This window comes from Corapipo altera, unplaced genomic scaffold, assembly GCF_003945725.1.
Source record: "Corapipo altera isolate COAL_440 unplaced genomic scaffold, ASM394572v1 0, whole genome shotgun sequence".
In the NCBI taxonomy this organism is placed as follows: domain Eukaryota; kingdom Metazoa; phylum Chordata; class Aves; order Passeriformes; family Pipridae; genus Corapipo; species Corapipo altera.
The window spans coordinates 76,206,298-76,226,055 of record NW_020884872.1 but is presented as its reverse complement, the minus strand read 5'-3'; the positions used below and the strand labels follow the sequence as shown (position 1 = coordinate 76,226,055).

Genomic DNA, 19,758 nt, shown 5'->3' with positions numbered 1-19,758 from the left:
TTGTCAATTCAAATATTATCTAGATTACAGGATTTGGAATTTGTTTAAATATTCTAGGGCCCTTTGTTTTGAGGCTTTGTAATAATGGATATTTTCGTGGAGTGCTCACACAGTGTGGGAACAAGCTCATAGACCAAATCTTGCTTAGCTAGAAACTCCCGTTGACTCAAATAAAAGCTGATTTGAGCACTAGGTTAAAGTACTTCTTGCAGCATGCATAAGAGAAGACAAGTGCCATCTGTTATTATAAAAACACTGTGTAGTGTTTAGCTGACACACTGCTGGTTTGCATATATATATTCCTATTGCTGGAGGAAGCAAAGGAGTTGTTGGGTGAATCTAATGAGCATGGGAAACTTCTCAGTTTTTTCTGACAGCATTTCCTTCATTTCTTTCTGTGTAAATTTTTATTTGTTTTTATTTTTTATTAATAACTTTTTTTTGCCTGACTGTTCACCTGTAGTTACATCATGCATTCTCAGACAGGAAAATTTCTAACTAATGCACTCTAAGCCACGAATTCTTTCTTCATTCTTTGAGCAAGTGCATTTTTTACTCAGTTACTGGCTGCATCAGAATGTTTAAAATAAATCCACTGATACTGCATTTCTAAAATCATACCAAATTATTTAAGATAAATGCTTAGGGCATTCCACTGCCTTTAATAGCATATTTGGTCCAATTTGCTGTTTCCATCTTTTATTGTGAACCATATCTTCAAATATTGTGTAGCCTTTCTGAATGTAAATTGAATGAATTCTGAACTCTGAATTACGAAAGCAGAAACTTAAACTATTTCAGATTTGATGGTGAAAGAAATGCTTGAAGATTCAGCTCAGTATTTATGGGGATATTATTTTACTGTTTCTCTTTACCATACAGGCTTATTGTGGATATCTATTTCATATGTAATTCCCTAAAACACAGTTTACAATACTTTGACTGTGTGAACTGCCTTTATCTAACAGTAAATTCAGCTTTCCAGGTGTTTTGACTGCTAGAGGCTAGCTGAACTTAAATATAATATCTCACATTATAGTATTGATACTGTTATTTCTTGTTTCTTTTAAAATAATCATGGAATTAAAATAAAATTCTTGTCCAAGATTTCCCCAACCTCCGTTGTCTGAAAAATTAAATATGATTGATTTTATTTGAGCAGAGCCATTCTGAAATGTTACAACATTCTTTTGTTCTAACTTTTTTTGCTTTTCTCCAGAGATCAAAAATAGCAGTTTATGAAAAGATGTGGACCTACATGAAATCAGCTGAGCCATCAGTGTTCACTAGGACTACTGCCGAGGGAGTAGCTCGTGTCCGCAAATCCAAGGGCAAGTTTGCCTTCCTGCTGGAGTCCACCATGAATGAATACATTGAGCAACGAAAGCCATGTGACACCATGAAAGTGGGAGGAAATCTGGATTCGAAAGGCTATGGCGTAGCCACACCGAAGGGTTCTCCATTAAGGTGGGTGGAATAGTATAACAATATAAAATGTGTTGTTATAGTATTCCACCTTCCCTGATGTCCCTGATATAGCTCTTTTTGTTTTGTGTGTGAACATGGTATGTTATTTTTCTTTTCTTCCATTTCATTTTTTTTTGATCAACAAAGGTAACCATTTCTAATTGCAATATGGATTTAGCAGCTCTAGTTGGCATATCTTTCAAGGCCATATAAAAACCAAACTGGTTGAACACTAGCTACTTGAAGTCAGCCTCGATAAAATTAACATCAGTTATTCTATTTCATCTGCTTTTTTCACCAAATTCAACCCTTTGTAGCAGTATTATGCCTACATTATCTGCATCAGTATCTGCATCAATAATATGCCTACATTTTATGTTTTGTTTATTGATCCGGGCTGCTAATTTCTGAGTAAGAAGCTGCTAGTAACATCTTTTTTTCAAATGTCCTCACTTGGAGGCAATTAGTCCTTCATTAAAGTAACTTCATTAAAGTACTTTTTGTTAAAGCACCTTCTTATTTAGAAAAATAAAGTTTGTGTTTCTAGCATTATGCATTTCAGTACTGCCTTCAAACTCACTAGTATTTTCTTTATCATGGTATCAGATGCATTCAGTCGAGTAGGAGAGGTTTTGATTCAGAGATAGAATATCATTTGCTTTTCACTCAAATTGTTGGGGGACACAAGTCAAGGTACTAGCTCTGTGTTAAAATTGGCAGTGTTTACCACTCTGATGTCTTTAAGGCAAACTAAACTTGCCTTTTTCCTCTAGTAGATTTTTCCAATTTTCTTCAAATCAAAAAAATGACTAGCAAATCAAGGGAGTGTGGCCTGTGGAGTCTGACAGTGCCTGTGGGTGGGGGAAAGGGAATGGTCTGCTGAAGCAGTCAGTACCCGACTTCTCGCATTTGTACTCATGATGAAATGTGAAATAGATTCACAAAGGGGAGGAATTAGGTTTAAGGGAGGAGTTGCAAATACAGATGGAGCCCTAGTTCTGGAGGAAATAACTAAGGAGGTATCTGTCTACATCTGTGACTGCAGAGGAGACATCATCACCACTATGCAGATAACTAGACTCACTCATAACTCATCAGTTTGACTTGCACACAATACCACAAACCTCAATAGCTGTAACTGTATTACAGGGTTGGTAACAGGAGTATCATCAGAATCATTTACATCCACAACAAAAGAAGATTTGTACGTGCAGGGGAAAATCAGGCCAGTTATTTCAGTGAATGAATATGAATTTTTGGTCCTTAACATTCAGTACACCTTAGATTTAAAAACTGCCGTCTTCACTGCTGAATGAAGTAGTAAGAGAACATAAGAAGGTGAGAGGGAAGATGACAGCAGTAAAATATTAATTATATAGAAAAGCATGTCCAGAACTCATGGAGTTGTTGAAGGTAGAAGGCAGCAATAATAGGAGAGGCTGACCTATTATCTGGGTATATTTTCAAAGCACTTGTGTTTTTTATTTTATAGTTCTGATAGATTGCTATCTCCTTCTCAGTGTTTCGGACAACATAAGAGTGGTTGGCAACACTGCAGTTTAGTGGAGCTACTTTCCCTTAGTAAGGAAATACCCATTGCTGACAATCATACTTTACTGTGCCAAAGCTAGGGCAGACTTTTTTAGGAGTCACTGTATCTGCTGTCATATATGTCTTAGCAGTGGGCTGTTTGCTTTAAGCATGCCTTATGGTGTTCTTTAGTCCCTATCCCTTTTTCTGCAGTGTTCAATACCAATGACAAGAGACAGCCTGTTATAATGAGCACTAGCAGCCAGCAGAAGTTGATTTATGTCAGATTTGGCTTGTTTCAGGTTTGTTCAGTTGGCTAGATAAAAATATCTAGGAGTAATGGAGATGGGGCATAAAGCAGTTAGAAGTAAGAGGACTTAGTAGGACTGTTTAATAAGAACAGAGAGGAAGAGCACAACCATGATTTTAAGGATCCAGTGTGAAATTCTGGTTCCATCCCGTCTAAAGACCAAGCTCCCAAATGTTTGTGAGGCCACAGTTCAGTCTAACTCGGAGTCAGCAACTATCATGAGGGTGATGTGATCAAAAGCATGTAATTTTCTACATCCTGGCTTCAAATGTGGTTCAAAAAGGAGAATAGGGGAAATCCTATCAAAAATCGAAATCCTACCCAATTGAAAATTGGACCAAATCTTCTTTCAAGCTGTCTCGACTGGCTGTCCGTGTCCATGCCCATGCCTTCCCTGAGCCTTTCTTTCACATGTGCTAAGCTGCTTGTTCTCCTGCTGCACCCCATTCCCTCTCCAGCCCCAGTGACAAACAAGCAGTGCTGCTTACCTACTAAAAACATTAAGCAACACACTTAATGTTCTGGATAAAAATAGCGAACAAGCAATACCTCACACTCATACCGCCTCTTCTATGTATGTGTATAGAGACTAGTACTTGCTGAAGAGGGGAAAAGCTTCCTCCCCCTGTGCTTTTGAACAGAAAAGACCTGTAAATTTTAACTGCATGTTTCAGTATTTTCTGAAATGTTTAAATTTTAGAATATGGTGCTTTTGCTGTTTTGACTGCGTCGCACATGGTAGTGTTTCTGTCACTGATCATATGACTTATGTAACTGCTGTCCGTGCAGATAATTGCAAATATTGAACATGCAGTTTTAAGTCCATGAAGGGCAGGCTAGCTAAGCTCATTACATAAATTAATCAAGAGACATAATTTGCTATGGGAGTTGTAAATTCTATGTTTTATTTAATAATCATAATTTCCTGTTTGAGCTATATGTAGACCACAAATTGCTTGATGTAGTTCACAAATAATTGCATAAGTAGCATATAAATGCTAAACATTCATAGTCTATTCTTGGTTTGTCCAGGATTAGGGAAAAGTAACAGTTTTTCCAAATTATTTGTTCATATTGAATTATTCATTAAACTGTTTGAACACCTATTTCATTAGAAGTATTTTAGTCTTAGTCCACCTCCTACTTACAATGATAATAAATCAGAAGTTTTTTCCCTAAAAATGTAGTAACAGCTGAATAAAACTCATGTGAGTTGAGAACCAGGCCACGTATTTTCACAGATCTAACTGACAGAAAGTGGGATGATTCTTTCTGTAGGATAGGATTAGCGATGGTTCCTACCATCACATCACCGATTTCATGTTCATTACAAAACACATACCCATTACTTCGTTCATACAGATGAAATCCACCTGTCAGAGCGATCCAGGGACTGGTCTCTCTGTTGCTCATGACTGTACACATGAGCAGGGTCGTGGATTTTAATTTGAAACTCTTCCTTATTGGCTTCCATGCTACACTCCTGCAGTGTTCAACCAGTACCTATTGGCTAATTGAAATGATTTATTCTCAGTGCTGGTGCAGTATTAGGATTCATGCATATCACTGGATGGAGGAGAATGGGAAATGCCTGATGTGCATTTCTTTTATGCCCACTGGGCAGTACCACCTCACACATCATGTGTGTCTCCTTCTTTCCTTCCTTTTCAGTGATATTCATTCCTATATCATGCAAAAGACTGATGTGTTTGAGAAGGAATTTGTGATTGAGGGCAAAGGCTCTCATCACAAAAAAGACTGAGTTTCTTTCATGGCAGTATCCAACTGTTCTTACTGTTTCCTCCTCTTAAAACGGTAGGTATCCTTCCAAAGCTACTGTGTAGCATTCGGTGTGAATTAATGACTTTTTTCTTCAAAGGTGGTGTTTTCAAAGGTGGTTAAGAGAGTGCTGCTTGTCTGCTTAGCAAGACCTGCCTTTTTAAATGTGTTGTTTATTAGAAGATGTTCTTGCGGCCAGACTTCTGGCCATTGTGGATCACCCCTGGGTCATCTGCCTTGACAGTTGCAGTAATCTGTGTTTCTAGAAAGCGACACCTGGAGATCTTGTACTACACAAATCCTGTGCCTTGCATGCCTCTGCTTTTCTGTTTTAGATATGTAGGCATCATAGACAAGTTTGAATAGTGAAGAACACTCTAAGAGGTAATGAGAAAGGAATTAAGGGTAACGTTGTCTTAAAGGTACACTGAAAACTTTTTCAACTTTTTGTACCTTGAAGCTGTTTGATGTAAAGGTGAATGACAGGTTGAGCTAAAAACTGAGGAGTTGTCTTTTATTCTGTTACTGTTTTGACATTTGGCTGCCCTGTTCTGCAGCCAGCAGTATGCAGCACGGATGAGTGAAACCTGCACAGGTCATAAGTGTCTAGTGAGACGCTTTGAGCCCAGAAGATGAGAGTGGCAGGATTAGATCTAGACAAATAATAAAAAAAACGTTGTGAATAGATGTGTCAATGTATTTTAGAAATTGGTGATGTTTGTTCACCAGCCTCATGAAATCCAGAGCTCTGTTAAATTCCTTCTATTGGAACTAGATTGGAACTACACTTAATGTTTTTATATATATGAATCTGGGGTTCTATATCCATTCAAGTCTCTATTCCTTTTATGTAGTAAAGGAATAACTCCAGTTTGACTTTAGGAGGAATTTTTTATGTTCTGGAGAGGGAAGCAAAAAGGTCCACGTGGTCATATCGGCTGAGTTTTTGCAGTGTGACAACTGGTGACATGAACTGACTCTACGCTGCCTGAGGTGCTTGTTCTTTATCCATTCTTTACTGTGTTTAACATCAGGCGAGCAATGTGGGCAGTGCATCAGTGAAGCAGGTGTTGCAGATATAACTTTCTGATCATATAACCTCCATAACCTAGCATCTCTATCTCAGTGACTTCATCTAGTCCTTTTTTTCCTGAGGTAAATCTCAGGAAAATTTCCATTCTTTCATTGTTTCATTTTAATGTGGTACTACAACTGGCAATGTTACTTTTACTTTTCACAGATGTATCCACTATGGTTCCTTAGAAATGTAGAGTCAAAAGAAAACTTATTTCAGTAATGCATGCTCACTCATACAAAATTTTGGCAGATCTTACCTAGGATGGGATATTCCTTTTTTTGTTTGTTTGTTTGGAAGTTATATTCCCTATTCTTTTTTTCACTGATGTGAAACAAACTTGGGAAAATAACAATAAATCTGATAGTATAGTTTCTTCCAATGGGACAGTGAAACTTTTTATCAAGTGTTATCCTTGATGTTTTTGGAGACCAGAATATAAGGAGTTTATTGTGGAAGGAATTCCCAGATCATCATTCACTGACAAATCTGTTTATTGTGAATTTAATATATTACTCTGAGATATACCCCAGTTCTCATTTTGCCCTGAATTTTTAGATCAGTGAGCTGGTAATTCACACCAAGCTCTGCAGGAAAACAGAATCATGACACAGTAGTCATCTATAAGGACAGATAAAAATGTTTCCCCCAAAACTTCTTGCATGCTTTGGTCTCTTATGCTTTTTATAAAACTGGATTTGTGTGTACAAAAGAAGGTTATGATATTCACAGATTGCCTCTAAGTAAAAGAAAAACTAGGAAAAAATGTTTGAGCTGACCACCCAATTTTTTTAGAGTCAACATTTATTTACTACAGAGGACTTTTTCCAAAGTTGTTTTTCAATGGTTTTGTACTGCAGAAATCCATGAATCTTCACAGAAATAGACTTTTCCCATGAGTGAAGCTTCCTTGTACAAGTTACCTTGTATCATAAAGGAAGAATTTCCCTGGACCACCCTTCGGTGTACCCTGTGTTGTTCAGTTTTCAAAGGTCTTCATAGATTTTTTAATTTTTAACTAATATTGTTGATGTATCTATCCTAGTTTGTTGTGTTTCTATGTATCTAGCCTGCATTTTTCACTCAGTTGTGTGCTCCTGTTTCTAGAAAGGTACAGAAACGGGCAAAGGTAATGTATCCTTAGGTTTTCATGATGAGGTCTGTGGCCTATGTGCTTTTGAGCATTGTTGTGGCAATTCAGAGAAGAATGGGTATTTCCTCTGCTGGTTAGCTGTCCTCTGGTTGACAACAGTGGTGTCCAAAGACCTCCCCAGATCATTCTGAAGACAAGCAACCTTCACAGTGAGGAGAGATGCAGAGGAAGCAGGTTTGATTTTTTCATGTTTCACTTCTCCTGCCAGAATAGCTGGTCTTGCCCTTAATCAGTGTGTTATCCACAGAGGCAATCATTTCAACAAAGCACCAAGAAGCTACTTATTTATATATGATGTAGAGAAGATATAGAGATAACTGGTGAATAATTGAGGTTTGACAATTGAAATGAGTGATATAAAATTACTGAGTTTGACTTTTAGTCTTTTGAAGTAAGGGCCACTGGAGGAGAAAAAAAATCCCTGCATAGTTGTGAGGTGGTCTGTTGATCTTTAAAAGAACAGGATTTGAGTCAGCTTACCAAGATTTTACAAGGTCATTTCTTTCTGTGATACAAAATTATTTGAAAACTAGAATGCGATCTGTAACATTTTATACATATGTAAACATTATCCTGTTTGACTGATGGCATAGATCATACTGTATGATTTTGCATAATATTTTTCCCTTCACTTTAGGCATAACAAGGCTTGAGTTACCACCTCATTACCATTCAATGTCAGAGCTTATAGCTGAGATTTTTCTCAAGCAGGTCAGATTCTTCAGAACTTGTTGGGTTTTCTATCAGCTAAAAATAACATTTAGTAGCTAAAAAGGCAGAGATGGGGTCGCTGCTTAGCAAGGAATATAAAAGTCAGAGGTCAAAAGAAGATCAGTGAAGAGAGAGCCTGATAATGAATGTTAGCAAGTTGTTCTTTCAGCTGAGGCTGGGAGGCATACTTAGTTTTGGTTATGTGGATTATTTCTGTCTAAAAACAGAGTATCTTATTTTAAAAGTAAAACTAAAGCCTTGAGAACAGAGATTAGAATCCAAATTTGCTCTTTTCCCCAGTAATATCTATTGGATTAATTTAATAATTTTCAATCAAGATAAGGATTTTTCCTGTGGAAAAAAAATGCCTTAGAAAAAGAAGAAAATTTGCTGATGGCTAATGAGATCCTTTGCAAGATGTGCAAGCAAATGTATTTAGGCAAAATCTTCTACTTGAAAGAGTTTCGACCTTCCTTGAAATTTTTACATATAGAGGAAGTAAATTGCAGGATTTAAGTCAACAAGTTTCAGTGAAGAACACTGCTGTTGAGATAATTTCTGATATTTGTATCTTTGGAAGAAAACAACCCGTTAGTGTCCATGATGCTGCACTCGATGAATTTTCTGTGGCCTGAGGGGAAAAGTACTTATGGTCTTTTAAGTACTTCAAAGAGCCATCTCTGGCCTGCCTTGCCTCACAGAGCCTATTTCTTCATTGCCACTAGCAGGAATTTTTCACCCTCAGACTTCAGGGGTGATTCATAATTGAACAAAGCTCTCTGTGGATTGGAGAAAGCAGAAGTCACAGGAATTTGTTCTGCTGCTTTTTCTGTTTTCCTACACTACAAATGACACTAGAAGCAACTGATGGAAGGCAAAGCTCTTCCAAGAAGATCAGCTCCCATTTTGGTCACAGAGTCACATTCTGGTGCCTTTCTGGTAGTATCATCCTGCTCCTTATTCCAGGGAAGGTCCTGGGATTTTAGAACAGTTTTGAAATTAGGTGCTTCTGAGCAGGAGAAAACAGCAGTAAACTATTGCATAGAACAACGTTTTTTTTATCTAAATACTTTAATGGCAATGGGTATTTTTAAATTAGCAGTATAATTAGTATAAAGGGTGAAATTACCATTCTGTTTTTTCAGCTTTACTATGGGCCACTCTGTGGAAGTCAGCACCAGGACAAGTTGAATAACAGACTTGTTTTCTACAATCAGAAAGAAATGAAGGCATAAAAAAAAATTACAGTTCTTTACTTGTTTTTCTGTTTCAGAAATATTTGAATGCAAACAGGATATGAGCTTCACAATATCAAAACTATCCAAATGAAATTTGTCAGGCTGTTTCTCTGACAAGTAAAAAAAGGCATATGTTTAAGTATAACCAATGAACTTCCCTCAAACTATCAGCGAAAGCCAGAATGTCTCAAAAGTACTGATACCATTGTTGTACATATGTCTTACTGATTTTCTGGACATTTGCCAACATTTGATAAGCATTAATCCCCAGCATATGCCAGTGGGATACAAAAAGGTTATGGTTGTTTCCAATCTATAGAATCTCTGAGAAACAAACGCCGCTTCTTGGCACTTCACAAATAATTTCCTCCTGCCCTTTTCCCTGCCATTTCCCCAATCCCTTGTAAAGCATCTCAGCAGAGGGCAAGATGCAGCCCTTTATATTATAACAATAGAGCTTGTTATTATTTCTCTGTTTTCTTTTCATTACAACTCTCTGGCTGTTTACGTGTCAATTCCCAGGAAACTGCCCTTTGAAGTTGATGGTACAGTTCCTGACAAGTAAAAGGCCTATCCCACTAAGATAATAATTGTTCAGGTAAATTGTAGGTAGACTAAAGCAAGGAAGCAGGCCACTGAAAGGCATCTCAGCAACTCATAACAATACCTGCTGTGGAAATGACATTTGGGGCACAAATAGCACCTGAAAAACAGTTTGTAGTAAATCTCTGTGGTAGCTGCAAACTGCCCACTTCCAACTGACAGTAAGTACTAGATGGACTCCAAGAAACATAAAATGGCCATTTAGTCTTTAGGCAGCCTTGATTCTTGTAAGAAATACAGAAGTAGGGAGAAAAGTTTTTGTTTTCTTTCTTGCAGTTTCTTTGAGCTAAGAACAGTATCTCAGACTGGCACACTGTGTGACAGAGTAGGCATTATGGACTGAACATCCCAGAATGAAAGATGAAAAGACATTGACAGCATAAAACAAGATTCTGTGTGTCTTGGCAAAACAACTGTAAAATGCAGCTGTTTCCCATCATCAAAATGTTCTCAAGGTGCTCAGGTTCCAGATAAAAATGGCCATATGTGCATCTCACTGAACAGTACAAGTTTAAAGTATTGTTTGATAAAATGATGACTTGCAGTCGATCAGTAATTATTCCTCTTAACTGGTCTACTTTGTGTGTGGTAGGAGGTAGAGTCAAAACTAATGCTCTTATTCTCAACTATCCTTAGCTCAAATCTCTGTATTTTTATAATTCAATGTTTTACTCCATTTTCTGCCTGCCTTCCTCTGCTTCCCATTCCAGCTAAGTCGCTGAGCGAGAACTTAAACATGAAAAAGGATTTAGCACCTATTTAACTATATCTTTTACCAACTCGCATGATGCTGAACAATGCTGTGTGCTCTTTTGTTGAGTGAGACTCTCTTTTAACAGTTTTTGGCAGGATTGGCAGTTTTCTGTCAAGGTTTGGCTACGATTTTCCCAACAGTTTTTTATAGGCAAAAGTCAACTTTATAAAAGTTATCCAAGCTGACCTGATACAGAGACCTATTTTATTGTTATACTTCAGTTATTTCTTTCTGCTCTAAAAGAACACATAAAAATAATAATCTGCCTCCAGCACTCAAAGAAAATAGAACTTTTTTATTATTTTTCCCCCACACATGGGTAAAAGTAATATGTGCACAGGAAGATCCAGATCCCTTGCATCTTCCATTACTAACAGCAGAGCTGAATGAGGCCTGCAGGTGAGAGCAGACCTAACATCTGGCACCCCATCTGTTACCTCCAGAATAGGTTTTCTCTGTATATAATTACACATCAGGCTCTTTCCAATCTGTTGCATATATGGTTCCATTTAGTGCAGCCCAAATTTGTAACTGTGTCTTTAGAGACGCTTTTACATTTAGAATTAGATGTTTGGCTTCCTTGGTATGGATGCAGGCATCTGATGTTGAACACAGCAGCATTTTATGCTGTGTCATTTGTGTGATTCAGATCTATTTTGGATCTTAAAACTCTCGAACCCACAGAAAAATTCATGGGATCTAGTTGTTTCCTACAGAATATCTCAACCTTTTCTAGATTACACAAATCATCTATATTTCATGTGCCTAAATGCAAACATTATAGGCATTTTTGAGGTTTTTACATTTTCAACCAAAATTTTGAATTTCAAGGTTTTCACAAAAGCCTCTTTCTGCTTGTAACAGAAAACATAAAGAGCCAGGTTTTAGTATAATACTCATTTCTTTATTGGTTTAAATAAAAAGATAATGTCCTATGTGCAAAGCTGGGGGACCAACCCACATTCCAATGCTCTGTACTTACTAAGATCCATCTCCTCATGTTTTAGTCAGTATATGATACTATTTTAATTATATTCTATACCTACTAATGATATTTTTTCCTTTAAAACCACATGAACACTTGACAAGTAGTTGTGATTTTGCAGAGTTTAAATAATGCAAATTCAGGCTATGAAAGTGTAGTTGAAAGTGAACAGAAAGGCATCACAGTTTCTTGGGGATTTAGGAATTTTTCCTAATCCAGTTAAATAAGCAAGCTGCTATTTTTGGCATCTCTTTTAGGTAGTGGGTAATTACCCAAATCAGTTTTCAATTAGAGTACTTTTAGTTCATTCAATTTGTAGGCCACAAGATATTGTGGCATCAGATAAAGTAATTGCACACATTCTGACTACATCTAGAGCACTGCATCCTTTTTTTTTTTTTTGGCCTCCTCATTTAAGAAAAACATCAATAAATTGAACCAATTTCATGGAAGATGATCAAGATGGAGCTGGATATGGAGCTGGAGCTGCTCTGATGAGAAGAGGCTGGGGGATCTGGGCTTGTTCAACCTGGAGAGATGGCTTTGGGGTCCTAACAACAACCCACAGTTTCTATGGGGGAGGTCTTCACGCAGATGGAACCATACTCTTCACAGCAGTGTAGGGAAGGAAGGTAAGTGACAATGGATGTAAAATGAAGTGGGAGAAGTTCAGACTGGATGTAAGGAGGAACTGTTTCCCCTGACTGCCTGAGGACAGTCTGACAGTGGCACTATCTGCCCAGGCAGGTTGTGCAGGCTTCATTCTTGGAAGTTTACAAACCATGACTGGTTGAAGCCCTGAGCAGCTTGGTCTGACCTCAAGGCTGACCCTTGTGTGAGCAGGAGGTTGGACCAGACACCTCCTGAGGTGCTTTCCGGACCTCACTTTGCTATGACGCTTTTTTGACAATTATGGATATGAAAAGGGTATCTTCAGCCATCACATTCAATCTTCTGGAGCTACAGGACTATTTGGAAAGTTGTAGTATCTTATGAAGACTGATGTTCGTGTTTTCTGCGTGGTAGAAGGTCATCTCCCCAACTAGTACAAAAGCTGCTTCTGACCTGGCTTTCCTAGCTTTAGTTGTGATTTCTGTGAACTAAAAGTCAAGCAGATTGTTCTCATCTGAATAAAGTTCTCCTGCTGGAAAAACAAAAGAGAGTGAAGTATCTGAACTCAGTGAAGTAAGTGACAGTGCTTCATATCTCTTCTTTGCCAGGGCAAAGGGAGCACCTAACTTCCTAAGCAGCTTTATACAGCTTCTGAGCATGGACCTTTGTGGAACTCCAGAGTGGGGTCAAAATATGGAAGAATTTGTTTGTAATGGGAGTTAAGGCACTCAGGTTGGCTGTCTCCCACTTTTGGCAGGAAAAATTAGAAGCATCTTTTGGTTAAAGACATAGAAATGTAAGCTTAGCTCATCTCTAGGAAGTGCTTGCGACTGGAAGACCAGAAGGATAAATTCTTTATGAACAGTTGTCTGAAAAGACCTCAAGATTTCTGAGAAACAATGAAGTATGGTTGGCTGAAGTCATGTCATACTTGTGAGCATAATTATGACCCTGCCCAGATTTCCTGGGAGTCTTGGAGGAGATCAGTTCACCTTCTCACTTCAAGGTTCACCTTTATAAATCGAAGGTAGTGACCATTGCCTGTCAGCTTCAGAGGAATAGTGAAGATTAATAGCATAGTGGATTTGTGCTGTGAATATCTGAAGTCCATTTCAATTTCAGATGTTTGTATGAATTTTTCAAATCCCTGGAGGTGTGTACCTCAGGACAAACACCATGGTAGATTTCTCAGTGTCTTTGGTCAAAAAAACTGTTTTGAAGAGAAAGCAATACAGAAATTGTAACTTCGACTAATGGCTTCTTAAACAGTCTGTGGTCTATGACCACATGTTGCTTTGTGTTCCCTTTGGAAAGCAGTGGCAGAAATCTCCATCACCAGTGGACCCTACTCCCTCTGGCCTTTTTTATTAAAAGTGGTATGTGGGCATGTGTCCAGGACAACAGCAATTACGTTATTTGGATCTCCATATCCGCTGTGGAGATCTGTTGGTACTTTCACTACCTTATTTTCTTTGTAGCGTGACTACTTGTATTTGAAACATGACTATTACTGTATTGCCATGGCTGTGCTTGGTCTGACTGGTCTGAGAGCTGCTATATTTGCATTTCACAGAACAGTTTGAGTTGAAAGGAATACTAAAGATTATCTAGTTCCAGCTGCCCTGCCATAGGCAGGGACACCTTTTACTAGACTAGGTGGTCTACTGGATGAGAATGAGTAGCACATAGTAAGGTTCTGGTGGAACCATTGTATCAGACTGTGGCCTTTACTTCCCCACTGTGAGCTGCAGTGTAGGGACACAGAGCTGTACAGAAGGGAACATGCTTCCGTGTTATGGGAAGGTGGAGATTTTGCTGCTGTGTACATGGCTGTACCAATGGTGGCAACATTGTATAGCTGGTTGCCAGAGGGATTAGATTGCCCTTGTGATCATTTCACCTGATCTTGGGCTGATGTTCAGCTGGCTTTGGGGCATTTTAATTATCAGAACACTGACTATTGGACCGACCATCTCATCTGGTTGCTGGCACTGTTTATGTTTGTCTAAGCATATCAGATATTCCTCATTAACTTCTGCAATAATACTCAGACAGAAAGTCCTAGGAACTTTTCCAGCTAATCCCCTTTTTGGCTGCTGACCAAATAAGGCTTTATATGGCACAATTGTAATTGCTTCATTTGTATGGTATTGATCTGCCATTAGGCAAAACACGAGCCGGCATTTCACTAAGCCACAAGTTACACAGTGCTCTTTATTGTTGCATTGCAGTTGCAGCTACAGTTCCCACCTGGGAAATGGCTCCCCTGTTTTTTTCTTTCCATCTCTGGTTCTAATTAAAGTAATGAACTTCAAAATGCTTGCATCATAATTAGACCAAAGCTTAAGAAACCATCTCTTAGCTGGAATCTTTCCATTTATTGCCTTCCTTATAGTTCTTCTTTATGAAAAACATCTGTATGGGGTCAAAAAGAAGCACGTATATAATGTTACAGAAATCTCTCATGCCTCTTCTCAGTCTAAGTTCGGATCTAATAATAGTATGTCAGCTGTGGAGATCTTGTGAATAAGTAGTTTGTTTCTGGCAACCGTAAAAATCAAGCATTCATCCTGATTTCTGGTTGCCAATAGCTTTTGACATAGTGGCCATGTTTTATTAATAACTTTGTGGACATCGATGTCAGTGGATGAGTAACCTCAGAAGCAAATAACGTGTTTCCCAGTTTTCTCATGTGTAGTTCCTTTCCTTACTAGGAAAAAATTAATGCATGAGCAGACTGCTTGTATTACAGCCATTTCAGCACTGTACAGAACGCTGATGGTATTTTGCTTTGCAGTCATTCCATGCTTCATTCTCACTAAGGTGAGACTAGGATATGGTGGCTGAAAAGTCTAACCAGACAGGCAAAAGGTTGGTGCTCATTAGAAACAGAACCTAAGATAGTGGATTTGTCTCTAAAATAAAAACATAGACATTAATAAAACTGTAGAATCATAGAATAGCTTGGGAGAAAGGGACCTTTAACAATCATCTAGTCCAACTCTCCTGCAATGTGCAGGGACTGAGCAGGTTGCTCAGAGCTCAGTCCAACCTGACCTGGAATGTTCACAGGGATGAGGCACTTCTCTGGACAACCTGTTCAATGTTCCACCATCCTCATCATAAGAAATTTATTCCTTATACCTAGTCTAAGTCTGCCTTCTTCTAGTCTAAATCTGCCCTCCTTTAATCAAAAGCCACTACTCCTTGTCTGGTTGCAATAGGCCATACTAAAAACCTTTGTTACCATGTTTCTTATTAGCCTCCTTTAGGTATTGAAAGGCCTCAGTAAGGTCTCCCTGGAGCCTAGTCTTCTCCAAGCTGAACAACTCCATCCAACTCTCTCAGTCAGTCCTCATGGGAGAGCAGCTCCATCCCTCTGAACATTTTTTTGGCCCCCCCTCTGGACCCACTCCAGCAGGTCTCTCTGGTGCTGAAGACCCCACAACTGGATGCAGTACTCACAGGAGCAGAGTGGAGGGGCAGAATCACCTTCTTTGACCTGCTGACCATGCTTTTTTTTTATGAATTCAACTGAATTTGGCTATTCCATGAATTCCTGGGAACAACAATGGTATTAATTTTGTTTTCCAAATGCAGCTGCTGGGAAGATGGCGGAAGTTTGTTTTTTCTCTCACCGTACTTGCCATAGATACCTATGTCTCATTCACCCTGAAAGTGGATAAATGCAATTTCTCCTTTTCTGAGGACATTTCAGAAATATTAGCTAGGATAGAGGACTTCTATCACCTTTTATGGAGCATCATAAGCTGACAGTTGAGGCAGTTTATGCAAAAGGCTTTCAGAGATGCTCAGTTGAGTGCCTTTACTTGTAGAAGTCACTCCATTGTGACTCTTGATGTTTTTCAGCCATTTCTGAATCTTAAACTGACATCTTGCACTAATCAGTTGCTGTTATGAGATTCTGATGCTTGCAAGAAGGAAAATACAGCAACAAGTCATAAGTAATAGAAAATAGGAGAAGATCACATCAAATATAGCTCCACTTACCCGTGTTATCATTGTGTGTTCATAAAGGTGAGATTCAGCCTGGCATAAATGAAAAATTAGAGAAGTCTGATTGTGAAATCTCTTCAAATATTGCCAAATTTGAACCAGGCTCCAAAAATACCAGATATGTTCAATACTGCATTAAAATACTGGGTTTATTATTATGCCCTGCTACCCACTGAATAGAGCACACATTTATATAGCACACTGAGATATATGGCTGCTTAGGAACCAGAAATCCTAATTTTTGCAGTTAGTCCAACAGGATATTTTATTTTACGTGATTTGTAGTGAGATTCAGCAATGAGTTCTCGCTGCTTTTGGAGGTCACAGTAACATTTCTTCTGGGATAGGTGATTCAGCCTAGGGCTGGGTCTTCATATGGATGAAAGCTGTGAAATGCTCAGTCAAATGTACAATATTTCTGCCACTGCTGGGACATGTTGAATGGGGTGAAAAATTAGAAGCTGCTGAAACAGCTGCCACCTGCTTTGTGCTGGAAGATTTTGATGTAGTAAAATCTTTCTCTGCGTAGGGTGGCCAGAGTCTGTGATCTCAATAGGCTGTCTAGTAATCCATCAGAGATGTCAAATGGATTGAGATAAATATAAAGAAGGAATAACTTTTTAAGTTACAAGGAAACACACCATATTTCTATTCAATAAGCACTGAATTGCATTTGAAAAAGATTAATTTTCTTAGCCTCATTTTGGGTGGAAGTAGTCACTTTGTGGCATTCAGTATCATAAATTTAAAATGCCTTGCAAATATGGTTAAGATATTATGTAAAGGAAAATTTAAATCTACTGGCCAAGATCAGTAATGGTGAATAATGTTTTCAGTCCTGTTAAGCTGCCAATTTGAAAAACAATTAGATCATTTGTGCAGCATTTGGCTCTTTCTTGTGGATAGAGCGACATAAGGAGTTTGAACAGCATGTGCCTGGCTAACATAGCATAATGTCATTTCAAGAGGCTTGCACTAATGCAGTCTAGGTAGGAGAAGAGAGGGACAGCATGAGACCTGATAGATCTTCACTGCGGTGGCCCTCACCTCAAGTTCTACTCTCTCATCCAACATGGATGGAACCTCTGCCTGGCACTGAACCACACGCTGTGCTTTGCCATGAAACTCCTACATGTCTGTGCCAATACTACCATTTTCTTTCAGTTGGGGGCCCCTAAACTTAGGAGTTAATGGAGAAGGAGGTGAAACAGCATCCAAACACTGCTGCAACGAAACTGTGAGTCAAGGTCTGCTTCACCTAAGGTGTAAAAAGCAAAAGGCTTTATGCCAGCCATGCCAGACGTGAATGTTACCCCAGCTGAAAGCATTAAGTATTTATAATATATATATTATAAAATATATATTATATTGTAAAAATATGGAATTATATTTATATAGTTAAACACTATCATTTTACACATTCCAAATTTTAAACTATTACTGTGTTTTCCGCAATATCAAATGTATAAAAGCCACAAAGGTCTCAGGGTTCCTAATGTTTCTGAGGTGAGAGAGAGTTTTGAGGCAGTTGGCAGTGGGCCAAGCTTATCTTGAGAGCAATTCCTGCAGTGTGGAAACAGCATTACACTGGTGCTCAGACACTTTTGAAAAATCCCACTCAAACGAGGGATTTGCTGAGGATGGAGAGAGGCACTCCCACAGGTTGCCCAGCATTGTTGTAGATGCCCCATCCCTGGAAGTGTTCAAGTCCAGGCTGAATGGGGCTTTGATCAAAGTGGTCTAGTGGAAGGTTTCCCTGCCCAAGACATGGGGGTCAAAACCAGATGATATTTAAGGTCCCTTCCAACCCAAACCATTCTATGATTCTATGATTTTAAGCCTTTAAAACACGTATTCTGAGTTGCAGGTGTTGGACTGCAGCAGCCTATTCACATAATCCTGCTTATGCTGGAACTAGCAAGAAAAAGTTTGCTTTGATAAAAGAATATTGTACTGCTTGATGAGAACAAGATTAGGTAGTTGTTAGCAAAAATTAAAATAGCTCAGAGTTGGGAGAAACTAGCATTTCTGCTGCTGCTAAAGACCATCTACTGAACCAGTATGAACAGTTACTCTAGGGACAATTTTATGTGTTTTTTATTTACAGCAAAGCTATGTATAAAACAGAGAAACAAGCTGAGTTGCATTCCCAGGTCAGCTGCTGTTGTTTTTGCACAAACAGAATACATATTTAATTGCTTGCACCAAGAAGTGTTTGCGTACTGTAATTGGAATATCTTGCTGCAAAACAGCTTTCAATATATATATAAATATTTTAAACTACAGTCATCAGACCTCTGGCTGGTGTAAATTGTCAGAACCTCTTTGAATTCAAAGTAGCTATGGCAATTTTTAGCAGCAGTGGGTCTGCCATTAATTGGAACTCCTGCTGATCCTCAAGGTGTCAGTTTGGCTCGTATTTGTTTACAAAGCTCAGCTTGAATAACTAAACTGTATACTTAGGATATACATAGAAGCTGTAAATACTCACTGCCCCTGGAAATTAAGCATCTTATTAGGATGGCTAAATGAAGAGTACTCTACTTACTTTAATAAGCCACAATTAAAAAGTATTTGAGCATTGCCTTAAATTTCCCATTTCTAAATAAATAATAATACATAAAAATTCTTGTAAAAATACTTTATTCCTATTGCTTGCAGAATATTTTGATATGTTGCTCTGTAAGAGATGTTTTAAATGCAATTGTCCAGAAGATCTTTAAATAATGTTTTTAAATGGTATCAGCTTCTAATGTAGCACACAACCTGCCCAGAGCTTTTTTGCAGTTTGTCTTTCTACAGGCTAGTCAGTTCCTCAGGGGTACGTGAATTTTGCAAGATGAAATTCAAGAGGCATCCACTGTCCTGGTGGTCCTCAGCTGGGCCTGAACATTCTACTGAGATGGCTGATCACACCCTTTCTTTGATAAGCCTTAGCAGGAAGGCCTGAGAGACCCATTGCTAAAGAGCTAGTATTGTGAAGACTCACAACTTGAATACTAGCAGTTCTTTCTTTATTTGTTTATAAATGCTGGACAAGCTGTGAAAGCTAGTTCCGAGGACTCTATCAGCTACATGTGAAAATTTTTAGATATGTGCTGTGCTTCAGTATTTGAATACAGTATTTTCATATAAGCAACTTTACAGCATGCAAACCTTTATAGATCCCAGTACAAATATTATCCCTGTAAGTTCTTGAATGTGTTTAAAAACCCCATGATTTCAAAGTTGGCCCATTGTCATGAAAGTTTAGGTTATTTTTCATGTGAAAATGCTCTTGCTTTAGCTGTCTTTTTAAATATTTAGATTATTGATCCTTCAAGCCTTCTGAGTATACAGTGATGTAAGCTTTGGCTACATCTTCCTTTTTAACAGAGTGTTTGTTTCAGTCCTGATTTATTAAACATATTCAGCCAGTGCCATGCAGCTTTACACTTAATTTCTTTTGATGAATTGTCAAACACCCTTAAACTGCACTACATTTGTATCGTGTTACAATCTGCCATCAGCGCTTTTCAAAACAA

General features: G+C 38.3%; 1 protein-coding gene across 9 annotated transcripts in view; it reads left to right on the top strand.

Annotated features, from left to right (window-relative positions):
* The window catches only part of GRIA4 (glutamate ionotropic receptor AMPA type subunit 4), a 221,057-nt gene that overhangs the window by 177,117 nt on the left and 24,182 nt on the right, over positions 1-19,758 (top strand). For all 9 annotated transcript variants that reach the window (XR_003526319.1, XM_027634632.1, XM_027634723.1 and 6 more), the window contains exon 13: positions 1,220-1,467. Coding sequence is in view for 8 of the 9 variants with exons in the window: in XM_027634632.1 (XP_027490433.1) it covers positions 1,220-1,467 (248 nt within the window). In the remaining variant the exon portion in view is untranslated. The remainder of the gene's footprint in view (positions 1-1,219; positions 1,468-19,758) is intronic.